We start from the raw sequence: 13,057 nt of genomic DNA, 5'->3' as shown, positions 1-13,057 counted from the left end.
ACCCCATCTGAAAACAGGATGGGGACTCTTGGCCTTTCCCATTATGGCAACACTTATGCCCTTATGGCAAAAAATGCACAGAAAATGAGTGAATCTCCTTCCAAGAGAAAAAAACTCTGGAGAGAGGAAGAATAAGGTAAAATTATGTATAATCATACCTGATAATTTTCTTTCCATTAATCATAGCTGATCAATCCATAGACTGGTGGGTTGTGTCCATCTACCAGCAGGTGGAGATAGAGAGCAAACTTTTGCCTCCCTATATGTGGTCATGTGCTGCCGGAAACTCCTCAGTATGTCGATATCAAAGCTCCATCCGCAGGACTCAGCACTTAGAGAATTACACCCACGAAGGGACACTCTGCCCAGCTCACCACCGCCGAAACGGGGGAGGGGAATTAACCCAGCTCATCCCCACACAAGTGGGGGAGGGGAATCCGTCCAGCTCATCCCCGCGGAGCGGGGGAGGGACACCACACCCGCCGATGCGGGGGGATCTGGCTTATCCTGCAACCGCAACCGCGGGAGGAGCTGACTGACCCTAACACCGCCGAAGCGGGAGGGGTACAAAGCTGCCCTACAGCCGCACGAAGCGGGAGGGAGTGCCGGCAGAATTTATGTCTCAATCCAGCCCCGTAAAACGGAGGGGAGAGGAATGCAGCAGCTCACTGTAACACAAACTCGTCTCAACTCTTGAAGAATCCAAGTGAAAGAAGAACTTGAACACGAAGTCCTCCTGAAGTAACTGAAGGCTAAACTTGAACCTAAAATTCAACCAGAATATAAACAGTACAGATATCTGGGAGGGGCTATGGATTGATCAGCTATGATTAATGGAAAGAAAATTATCAGGTATGATTATACATAATTTTACCTTCCATATCATCAAGCTGATCAATCCATAGACTGGTGGGATGTACCGAAGCAGTACTCACCCAGGGCGGGACATAGAAATCCCTGACCTCAACACTGAAGCTCCAAACCGGGCCTCCGCCCGTGCAGCCACAGTCAAACGGTAATGCTAGGAGAATGTATGAGCCGAAGCCCACGTTGCCGCCTTGCATATCTCTTCCAAGGAGACGGATCCGGCCTCTGCCATCGAGGCCGCCTGAGCTCTCGTGGAGTGAGCCTTCAGCTGGATAGGCGGCACCTTCCCCGCGGCCACATAAGCCGCTGCAATGGCTTCCTTGACCCATCTTGCCACTGTAGGCTTAGCAGCCTGCAGACCCTTACGAGGACCTGCAAACAGGACAAACAGATGATCCGATTTCCGGAAATCATTGGTCACTGCCAAGTATCTGATGATGACTCGTCTCACATCCAGATATTCAAGAGCGGAGTACTCCTCTGGGTAGTCCTCCCTACGAAAGGAAGGGAGACAGAGCTGCTGATTCACATGGAAGCGAGAACCAATCTTGGGCAGGAAGGAAGGCACTGTGCGAATAGTCACTCCTGCCTCAGTGAACTGCAGAAAAGGCTCTCGACATGAGAGCGCCTGGAGCTCGGAAACTCTTCTGGCTGAAGTGCTCGCCACCAAAAAGACTGCTTTCAACGTCAGGTCTTTCAGAGATGCCCTCGACAAGGGTTCCAAAGGCGGCTTCTGCAATGCTCTTAGCACCAGGTTGAGATTCCACGCAGGCACCACTGAGTGGAGAGGAGGGCGCAGGTGATTAACTCCCTTGAGAAAGCGCACCACATCTGGCTGCGAAGCCAGGGAAGCACCCTTCAGGCGGCCCCTGAAGCAAGCCAGAGCCGCTACCTGGACTTTAAGGGAACTGAGCGACAGGCCTTTCTCCAGACCTTCTTGCAGGAACGCCAACACTGAAGAAATTGGAGCAGTGAAGGGAGAAAGTGAGCCTGCTTCACACCATGCTGCAAAGATACGCCAAACCCTGGCGTAAGCAGTAGAAGTAGAGCGCTTCCTCGCTCTCAGCATAGTGGCGATGACCTTGTCTGAGAAGCCCTTCTTCCTCAGACGCTGCCGCTCAATAGCCAGGCCGTAAGACCAAAGGGAGAGGGATCCTCCATCACCACGGGACCCTGATGTAACAGGCCCTGCTCCACTGACAGCCGCAGAGGATCGTCGACTGAGAGCCTGAACAAGTCCGCATACCAGGGACGTCTGGGCCAATCCGGACCCACCAGGATTACCCTGCCGGGATGCTTTGCCACCCGGTCTAGCACCCTGCCCAACATGGGCCAGGGCGGGAACACATAGAGGAGCTCTTGTGTCGGCCACTGTTGGAGAAGAGCATCTACTCCCAGGGATCGAGGGTCCCGTCCTCTGCTGAAAAAGCGCGGCACTTGGCCATTGGCCGATGACACCATCAGATCTAGGCTCGGCTGGCCCCAGCGCTTCGTGATGTCCAAGAACGCCTGAGCAGATAGTTGCCACTCTCCGGGCTCCAAGGTATGGCGACTGAGAAAGTCCGCCTTGACATTCATGACTCCGGCAATGTGGGCCGCTGAAAGCTGCTCCAGGTTCGCTTCCGCCCACTGGCAAAGACTCATAGCCTCCTTGGCTAGAGGGGCGCTCTTGGTACCTCCCTGGCGGTTGATATAGGCCACAGCCGTGGCATTGTCCGACAGGACCCGTACAGGCTTCAACACCAGTACCGGGATGAACTCCAATAACACCAACCGAATGGCTCTGAGTTCCAGGAGGTTGATAGACCACTTGCCTCTGCAGGAGACTAGAGCCCCTGCGCTGTCCTTCCCAAGCAGTGGGCTCCCCAGCCCATCAAAGAGGCGTCTGTCGTGACGACAATCCACTCCGGGGTCACCAGAGGCAATCCTGCAGACAACTTGTCTGTCTGCGTCCACCAGCTCAGCGCCTTGCGCACTGCTGGGTCCACGGGAAGGCACACAGCATAATCCTCCGACATCGGAGTCCAGCGCAGCAGCCGAGATAGCTGTAGTGGTCTCATATGAGCCCTGGCCCAGGGCACTACTTCCATCGTGGCCGTCATAGAGCCCAACAGCTGCACGTAGTCCCAAGCCCGAATAGGAGAGGCTACTAGGAACTAGTCCACCTGAGCCTGAAGCTTGACAATCCGATTGTCTGGCAGGAACACTCTGCCCACTTGGGTGTCGAATCGAACTCCCAGATACACCAGGGACTGAGTCGGGCGCAGCTGGCTCTTCTTCCAGTTGATGATCCATCCCAGGGAGCTCAAAAGAGCAACTACCCGGTCCATAGCTTTGCCGCACTCTGCATAAGAGGGGGCTCGGATCAACCAGTCGTCCAGATAAGGATGGACTTGTACTCCTTCCTTTAGCAGGAAGGCCGCGATGACCCCCATTACTTTGGAAAAGGTCCGCGGAGCAGTAGCCAACCCGAAAGGGAGGGCTCTGAACTGGAAGTGTCGTCTCAGGACTGTAAAACGCAGAAAGCGTTGGAGAGGAGGCCAGATGGGAATATGCAGGTACGCTTCCTTGATGTCCAAGGAAGCCAAGAACTCTCCTGCCTTCACTGCCGCTATAACAGAGCGGAGAGTCTCCATGCGAAAGTGCCTCACTTTCCAGGCCCGATTGACCCCTTGAGGTCGAGGATAGGCCGGACAGAACCTCCTTTCTTTGGAACCACAAAGTAAATGGAGAAACGTCCCTTGCCAATCTGATTTTTTGGCACCGGAACGACCGCACCCAGGCGGATCAGGTTGTCCAAGGTCTGCTGCACTACCACAGCTTGACCGGAGACTTGCAGGGAGAGAGTACAAACCCGTCTCTTAAGGGTTGGCAGAACTCTAGCTTGTAGCCGTCTCTGATGACTTCCAGCACCCACGCGTCTGAAGTTATAGTGGTCCACTCGCCCAGAAACGAGGACAGCCGTCCTCCAATCTGCACTGGGGCGTGGACCAAGGCCCCGTCATTGGGTACGAGACCCTGGGGGAGGACCAGAGGGAGCACCTCCAGGGACGGCGGTCTCTGCGAAAGGAATGCTGCTTGGGGGAGAAATTCCTCTTGAAGGAAGAGGGGGCAGAACCCGACTTGCCCGGGCGGTACCGATGGGCTTCCTGCAACCGTCCTCTGGAGGTATCGGGACGAGTACTAACCCGAGCCCTGACCTCTGGTAATTTCTTGCCCTTAGACGTGCCGAGATCGGTCACGATTCTGTCCAGCTCGACCCCAAAGAGCAGCTTGCCTTTAAAAGGCAATCTAGCCAGGCGGGATTTAGAGGCGTGGTCAGCAGACCAATGTTTCAGCCAAAGCCACCGCCGCGCAGAGACTGTCTGAGCCATGCCTTTAGCTGAGGCTCTCCAGACATCATACAGCAAGTCTGCCAAATAGGCTAAGCCCGATTCCAGGGCCGGCCAATCAGCCCTCAAGGAATGATCCGAGGGGGAAGCCCGCTGCACCATAGTCCGGCACGCCCTGGCCACATAGGAGCCGCAAACTGAGGCCTGCAAACTTAAAGCAGCTGCCTCAAAGGACGACCTTAAGGCCGCCTCCAATCTTCTGTCTTGGGCGTCCTTTAGGGCCGTGCCACCTTCCACCGGCAACGCCGTTTTCTTAGTCACCGCAGTGATTAAAGAATCCACGGTAGGCCACAGATAGGCCTCACGTTCACTCACAGCCAAAGGATAGAGGCGGGACATAGCCCTAGCCACTTTAAGGCTCGTTTCCGGGACATCCCATTGAGCCGCAATTAAGGTGTGCATGGCATCATGCACGTGGAAGGTTCTAGGCGGGCGCTTCGTCCCCAGCATAATGGCAGAGCCAACAGGGGCTGAGGGAGAGACGTCCTCCGGAGAGGAAATCTTCAAAGTGTCCATGGCCTGTAACAACAGGTTGGGCGAATCCTCTGGGCTAAAAAGCCGCGCTGCAGAGGGGTCATCCGCTCCATCCGAGCGGGGATCTATCTCCTCCAAGGAATCCGCAAAGGATCGTTGGGAGACCTCAGACACGCTGCCCTCATCTACATCGGAGGAGACAAAAGTCCTCCAAGGCCTGGAAATCAACCCGAGGGCGTTTACCTCTGGGAACCTCAACCTCTTTATCAGAAGAGGGAGCAGGGGCAGCGTTTTGCATGAGGAAAGCCTGATGCAGCAGCAAAACAAACTCGGGGGAGAAACCCCCCAGACTGTGCACTTCCGCAGCCTGGGCAACAGCCCTAGACGCACTCTCAACCGGCGCTCGCAATAGCGGGGGAGAGACATACTGCGCATCCAAAATGGCGTCCGGCGCGAAACTCCGTGAAGGAGCCGCGCGGGAAGAACGGCGCTTAACTTTAGCCGCTTTTGTGCCGTCGCCCAAATTAAGGGCGTTCATGGCATTAATGTCTCCAACCTCAAGGGCGGCCCCGAAGAAGCCGTCCGAGCCGCGTGGCCGGCCAAGATGGCGGAGGCGAGGAGCGGGGGATGGGCGTTTATGGCGGGGAAAAAACCGCCACGCCGGAGGAACGACCGGGACAGTCATCGGTCACTAAACTATCACCCATCAAGGGCGAATCAGGTTGTAAAACCCCCGCATCCCCTCTAGAAGCGCTCCAGCGATCCGGGGAGCGACCCTTTGCGCCCTCGCCCTGCGACGCCATTGCCACGAGGAGAAGAATCGGGGAACCCCCTGCCCGCTATAAAAAGGTAAAATTACCTGCTTGCCGCTCCGAGCTGTAACGAACTGGTGTCCCAGTGAGTAGCTGCAATGAACGTTTAAAGAAACGTCGAATTAAACGCCTTTAAAGACGTTTAAAAAAAAAAAATATATATTTTTAAACGGAGCCAGCGGGAGGGGGGAGAAAAGGAGGGACCTGGCACCACCAGGTTTGCACTTGCTCAAAAGAGCCCTCAACCCCAGGCACTCAACAAAACCTAAGAATTAGGCTTGGAGGCCTAGCCAGAGCTGCTGCTGTGTGTGACCACCACCTGCTGAGATAGAGAACATACTGAGGAGTTTCCGGCAGCACATGACCACATATAGGGAGGCAAAAGTTTGCTCTCTATCTCCACCTGCTGGTAGATGGACACAACCCACCAGTCTATGGATTGATCAGCTTGATGATATGGAAAATGAAAATGAAAAGGAATAGACTTGGAAAATACCTATTACGGAAAAGGTGGTGAATTTGTGCCACAGGAGACAAGACTGTACCTGACTGACGTCAAGAAAGCTTGAAACAAGACCCTAAAATTTGTAAGGAAGAGAAAGGGATAGCAGATGTTATGGATGGTCATACTGGACAAAACCAGAATGTTTACCATGTGCCCAGGCTGAATAGATAGAGGAAACAAAAATACAAGTAGATGGCGTGAGGACCTCCCACTATCTTTAAGTAGGAGAAAATGCAAATTGACCGGATAACTTTACTCCCTAAGTGGACATATATCTTGTAAGTCCTAGAAGAAAACTAAGATAACACATGAGAAACTCCAAGACAGTTGGAAAGTAGAGAAGACGTGAATAAAACATGCCGTCTAAAGCAGCTGAGAAAACTGGGTGCTCGGTAGACAGGACTGAGTCTCCTAGAATATGAGAACCATCTGAACCATGTAGCCTATGCAGCTGTCATCTGCTATGCCAAAGAGAACGCATAGCTATGAAAGAAAATTGCTGAAAGGAAGTAAGACCTTATGTCCAGAATTGCAAAGTACGCAACAATTGAGTATCAGACAATGTATTTCATTGCACATGGCATCTGAACCATACAGCCTACGCTCTAGAGAACGTTTGTTAAGATCTTAAAACACTGTATAAGAACATAGCCACAGAGGAAAATTTCCTGAAAGGAATTAAGATCTTATATCCAGCATTGTAAAGTACCAAACAATAGACTATCCGGCAATGTAGTTCTATCCACATGGCACCTGAATCAGATAAACATTTTCTATGGCATAGGCTAAGTTCTTAAAAACACTGCATCATAGCCATGAAGGGAAATGCTTGAAAGGGACTAAGATATTATGGCCAGATTTGTAAAGTACTAATCAATTGACTATTAGACAATGTAGTCCTATTCACCAGGAAATGAGAAAGACACAGAGTGACGTACACTGGACCCCCATAAAAAACTGCGCTAGACAATAGCGAAGACCTTTCCTCCAAACATCACACACAAGGGAAAGGAATAGGAAAATGGTTATTTTGGAGTTGAGATATAATTTAATTCGCCCCATTGTCAAAAACAGAATTCCCGACTGAGCTGCACTTTGAATCGGAGTCTCGCCAAGAACAAAGAAATCACCAACTGACAGAGGGAAAAACAAAATGAGCGCCATTTGCATCGTAGCATTTTTTTTTTTTTTTTAATAGCTTGAAAAATACATGTAAAAATTAATTTTGGGCCAAATATACTACCAATTGCCCCAACTACCGGAGAAACAATATCTCCTTTCCATTGCACAAACAGCCAAACACAGTAACAGCAGAAAAACACTGCTGCGTCAAGGGAAATTGCAGCTGCAAGCAAAACAATGGCAGCCAAGCGCGCCAAAATGAGAAGAATAAAGTTCGGGGGAGAAAACCACTGACCGGACCGACGAAGAAGCAGGAAATCTGTGCCGCCGAAAAACAGATAGCCTCCGATGCCGCACAAAACATGGTTTAGCCTCTGGCCCGAACAGGAACCGTCAATACAGCTCCCAAGCTATACAGACCCATCCAAGAGCGAGCACGCGCTTAACAGTTCACGCCGCTTTTTTTTTTTTTTTATAACTACCGCCGCTAACAACGCCGGATAGCAGAGGAAAAATGACGATAAAAAAACCACCGATTAAAGTCACAGACGCTGACTTATCACTTTTTTTTTTTTTTAAATAGCTCCGTCAGAAAAGAAAATAAAGACTCTTCAAACAGAATAAGACAGAAGAGCTACCTGCTCGTTATAAGCCTGGGGAAAGCAAAAACTACTTCCTTTAAATTCCTTTCAATTGAATTAATTCTTTTAATTTTCTTTTACTTGATTTAATTCTTTAAAAACAGATGCCTATTAAAAGTGGCTGCCTCTCCCAAAGACGGTACACCTTTCCAGAGAAAGGGACGGCCCTTCCCTGCTAAGCCAGGGAGATGGGGAGGAAGGGGGGGTGGACTCGAGACACCCGAGTTTAACACCCCAGAGGCTGTCAAAGAAAGAAAAGAAACCCTGTCAAGCCTCTAATTACGATTCCAGGCACAGAAGAAGTATTAAAAATATATCTGTAATATCTTATAGAGAAAAAGAGAGAGAGACTAATGGGCTCACTTCCTACCTGCTGAGAGACTGAGAAAATACTGAGGCTAAGGTCACATGGCCAGGGGCTCCTATTGGCTCTCTAGAGTCAGAGTTTTTCTCAGTCTCCACCTACTGGTAGGCGGGCACAACCCAACAGTCCAATCCTGGTCCGGTCCGGAGTGACGCTAAGGAAATAAAGTTCGAAGAACAGTTTCTGTGAGGAGGAAGGGAGAGACCTGGCACCACTAGGTATATCCCAAGTCAGGTACCACTACCAGCCTAGACACCTCCCAAGCTCAACTGAACCAGGGAACCCAGACTAGGTCAGAGAAGCACAAGAAACCAGGAGCTTGCGAGACTGTCCATTGCCTGCTGGAGATAAGAGAATACAGTCCTTATGTGGCAGAGTGCAGTTGGCACATGTTCATAACCCACAAGTCTCTGGATTCGTCTGCTGCTAAGCAATGTAGGATCTGCAGATAATGTACCATATTGTTCCCTTCACTGCCAGTATGAGGGCTTTATCCAGTAGGGCAGGAGGGCTGCTAAAATGGTTTGGATGTTGCTGATTTCTCCCCATGTACCTGGGCTGGGCCCAATGTAGGGTGTGGTGGGAGAACTGCCAATGTGGGCAAGGAGACAATGGAAACTGCTATAGAGGAAGACGGTGCCAATGCTCTGCTTCCGTTTGCTTCTCTCCCAAGAGAAAAATATATCGGGAAGAATTAAAACTAATTGTGGAGATAAAGGAGCTCACCCATGCATGGTTTACAAGCAGCCCAAAAGCTTCTCTTCACCTAGAATGGATGTATCTGTCAGATGTCACCATGCAGTTCTCCCGTTTGTATGCAGAGACGTGGCAGTCCTCCATGTGTGCTCTCTCCCTTCTCTCAAAGCATTCAACAAGTAATGTTTAAAAGTGCTTTAACGTCCAAGCCCTATGAAAGTGGCTTAAGGTGAATTGAGGACCATCTTACTTACAATCGCAGGACAGCTACAGCAGTTATTTTAATCCAACTTACACCAAAATGAAAACCACTGCTACTTATGAAGTTTTTAAAAAGCAGTTTCCTTCTATGAGCAGCTTGTTAATGCCTCTATTTTTAGTCTTGCACTAACAACTATGTTGTCACTCTGAAATACCGAGAGGTAGTAACAGATACAATTGACCAGAGGAAAACAAAAACTGGTAAGCAAGCATAAATTTGCTTAGCTATATTTGGGAGAGGGGGCAACCAGTCTAGAATCCACACCATGAGATCACTCTTACCTTCTGAACTATGCCTATGCTTCATAGTCTTATTACCTTGATATCACTGGCCACCTGCTTAAGTTGGGAGGGAGGAATGTCCGACTGATGAGACAGCAGCCTATATAGAACCCTTGATGCAGGTTGAGTGAATAAGTTACCCAATACCATGCTGAATCAGGGTGAAAAAAAAAAAAAAGTTTAGCATTTATTGGGGACTGCAGTTGCTTGTATGTAGAATTCAAAAGGCATTTAGCCCACATAAAGTCTGCCTTATTTTGACTACACCATCCCTGATCATCCTCAGTTCTTGCAAGTGTTTTGCCTTAGAACTAAGCTCTTACAGGATAAATAACCCACTTCACAATGAACAGTCCTATCTAAATTAAGAGATCACCTGGGAAGTGGTCACAGCGTCCTTTAGTGATGGGTGTTGTACAGACACCAGTGAAGTCCAAGGAATTGTCCAACATTGCATTTATTCTGCGGAATATATCAGCGTTGCTACAGGTGGACAATGCAGGGGTTTCCGAGGTGTTCCAGCAGTCTTTGGTCCGCCCAATATCTTCTTTCTGCTCAGGAAGGAGAGAATTGCTTTAGACTGGTAAATTTCATAGCAAGCTTAAGACTACTGAACAGGCAGCATATTATTTAGATCTCAGTTTTATCAATGTTTTAGCATTTATTTTAATTCTTACATTACACTAAGTCCTTTTTGGTTCCGAATCAATTATAAAAAAAAAAAATTGACCAAGTGCTGAGAGATTTACAACTCCCATGCATTCCCGGTCAGATTGCAAACATCTTGAATTCTCTTTAAAAAAAAATACATTTTGAAAATGCCAAAGTCTCAAATTTGGAAGCTCTTCTAAATTCTCTACAGTTTGATACAAGAAAAAAGGGTACCAAAAAGGCTTTAAATCAAGGTCCTAAAATCTAAAAATACATTAAATGGGGGACAAGACGTTTTTCAGATATGTGACAAGAGGAAGTGCCATTAACAGCATTGAGGCTCAAAACTAAGGAAGAGAAGTATGTGGAAGATAAGGATAAAACTGAACAGGTTAACTATTTTAGCTCTGTGTTCACTGATGAAAGGCCAGGGGTAGGGCTGCAGAAAAAGGCTGAAGGGGATGAATGTATGGTAGACCAATGGGCTGCCATACAGTGGAGGAGTGGCCTAGTGGTTAGGGTGGTGGACTTTGGTCCTGGGGAACTGAGTTCCATTCCCGGCACAGGCAGCTCCTTGTGATTCTGGGCAAGTCACTTAACCCTCCATTGCCTGCCGCATTGAGCCTGCCATGAGTGGGAAAAAGTGCGGGGTACAAATGTAACAAAAATAAAATAAATGTCAGAAATGCTCTCCATTCGTAAGCACCAAGTCCAGGATAGCTCCATCCCACGTTGGTTCTGTTACCCACTGCTGGAACAATTCTTCCTGTAGGGAATCTAAGATCTCTGCTTCGTGAACACAGAACTAAAATAATTGTTAAGCTGTTCACCACATACTTCTCTCCCTCAGTTTTGAGCCTCACAATGCTATTATGGCACTTCCTCCTGTCACATATCAAAAAGGTCTTGCCCCCCAATTTTACCATATTAGCTATCTTTTCCTCCATTTGCTGCTTCGCTTTCTTCTCTTCAGTTTTCATCTTTCTGAGTCTTATAACATGCAAAGTCTAATCTTTCTTCATTTTCCCCACTTGCCCGCTTTGCAGCCACCAAGCCAAGAGGGAGGCATGTTTGTGTCTATGCTATTTTTTTCCTTTTTCCCCTCTCCTTTCCCTGATGTACTGATTGGTTGTAGACATAATTCAATGGATTGATCATGCAAAGTAAAGACCCAGAATAAATCTGATCCTGATCTATGGAATAGCTGATTTAACAATGATTTCTTGATTATCCTGCCAATACAGTACTAACAGTGACAGAAGCTTGATGAACAAGTTTAAAGAAGAGAAGGTAAATTGAAATCCTTTTGTGATATATAACGAGAACTAATGGATATGTTAAGATGTCCTTATCTAGAGCAGGAAGGCCCCTGTATATTCCTTCCTATACTAGGCCTGTAATATGGCCCTGCTAGCCCTCAGCTTTCCTAGCCTTGCTGTCTTCTGCATATTTTTAGTTTCTTCCTGCAGCTGTGCATGTACGTTACAGTGTTCTCAGTACATGAAAAGCACGTTACATGTCAAGGTGACATGGGAGGAAATGAGGCTATGCGGCCCATATATGGCAGATACAATTGGATATAGCCTTGATGGTGATGAGATACTGAGGACCCTCCAAAAAAGAAGAAGTTGTTCCTGTCAGATATTAAAAAGCACCTGGAGGGGCATAATCGAAAGGGGCCACCCATCTCTAAGAGTGCCCATCTACGGGAACGACTACGAGAAGGGGCGGTCCCAACCGTATTATCGAAAAAGATGGGCAGCCATCTTTTTTCGATAATATGGTTGGGGCCGGCCAAACACCTAGGATTTGGGCAGATTTGAGATGGTGGGGTTCGGTTTTCGGCGATAATGGAAACCGAAGGTGGCTCTCTCAAAAACAAACACATCCAAGGCATTTGGTCATGGGAGGGGCCAGGATTCGTAGTGCACTGGTCCCCCTCACATGCCAGGACACCAACCAGGCACCCTAGGGGGCACTTTTAAAAATAAACAAAACATTAAAATAACTCAGGTGCATAGCTCCCTTACCTTGGGTGCTGAGCCCCCCAACCCACTCCCCACAACTCTACACCATTACCATAGCACTTACGGGTGAAGGGGGGCACGAGTGCTCCCATTTACTACTACAAGTGTAACATGTGGGGGGGGGGGGGGGGGGGGGTTGGGCCTGGGTCCACCTGCCTGAAGTACACTGCACCCACTAAAAACTGCTCCAGTGACCTGCTGTAATGGAGCTGGGTATGACATTTGAGGCTGGCATACAGGCTGGCAAAAAAAGTTTTTAAAGTTTTTTTTTTTTGTGAGAGGGGGTTGGTGACCACTGGGGGAGTCAGGGGAGGTCATCCCCGATTCCCTCTGGTGGTCTTCTGGGCAGTTCGGGCACTTTTTTGGGACTTGGTCGTGAAAAAAAAAAAAAAGGGGTCCAATAAAAGCAGACCAAATTTTCGCTATGGCCGCCCTTTTTTCGGTTTATCAGCCGAGGGCAGTCATCTCTTAAGCACGCCCCGGCACGCCCCTGTCCCACCTTCGCTACCCTTCAGACACGCCCCCGTGAACTTTGTTAGTCTCCGTGACTGCCTGCAGTTGGGGGCGCCCAAAATCAGCTTTCGATTATACCGATTTGGGCGCCCACGGGAGAAGGGCGGCCATCTCCCGATTTGGGTCGGAATATGCCCGCCCTTCTCTTTCGAAAATAAGCCTGCTGGTGTCCTATTTGCTTGCTACATGGTTTTTGGCACACTGTGATCATGCTGTACTGATAAGGAATTAGCCAATTGCCACAAAGTGTGCATGTGCACACAAGAGAGGATGATACAATGTAGGAAAGTAACATATGTATACATATAAAAAACAGAATATTACAGGCAGACCCATATATGACCATTAGGAGAAATTGCATGATTTGGGAGAAACAAAACTTAGAACAGTATATATATGTGATGAAGTTTTTGCTGAGCAGTTTTGTTATTCAGTCTGTGCGTCTGGCTA

The 13,057-nt window shown here is 48.8% G+C and overlaps 1 protein-coding gene across 2 annotated transcripts in view; it reads right to left on the bottom strand.

Moving 5' to 3' along the window:
* The window catches only part of CPEB1 (cytoplasmic polyadenylation element binding protein 1), a 201,806-nt gene that overhangs the window by 166,380 nt on the left and 22,369 nt on the right, over nt 1-13,057 (bottom strand). For both annotated transcript variants that reach the window (XM_030187973.1, XM_030187981.1), the window contains exon 2: nt 9,793-9,967. In XM_030187973.1, coding sequence (XP_030043833.1) covers nt 9,793-9,967 — 175 coding nt within the window. The remainder of the gene's footprint in view (nt 1-9,792; nt 9,968-13,057) is intronic.

This window comes from Microcaecilia unicolor, chromosome 1 (assembly GCF_901765095.1).
Source record: "Microcaecilia unicolor chromosome 1, aMicUni1.1, whole genome shotgun sequence".
NCBI classification, from domain to species: domain Eukaryota; kingdom Metazoa; phylum Chordata; class Amphibia; order Gymnophiona; family Siphonopidae; genus Microcaecilia; species Microcaecilia unicolor.
This window is presented reverse-complemented; position numbering and strand designations above follow the sequence as displayed.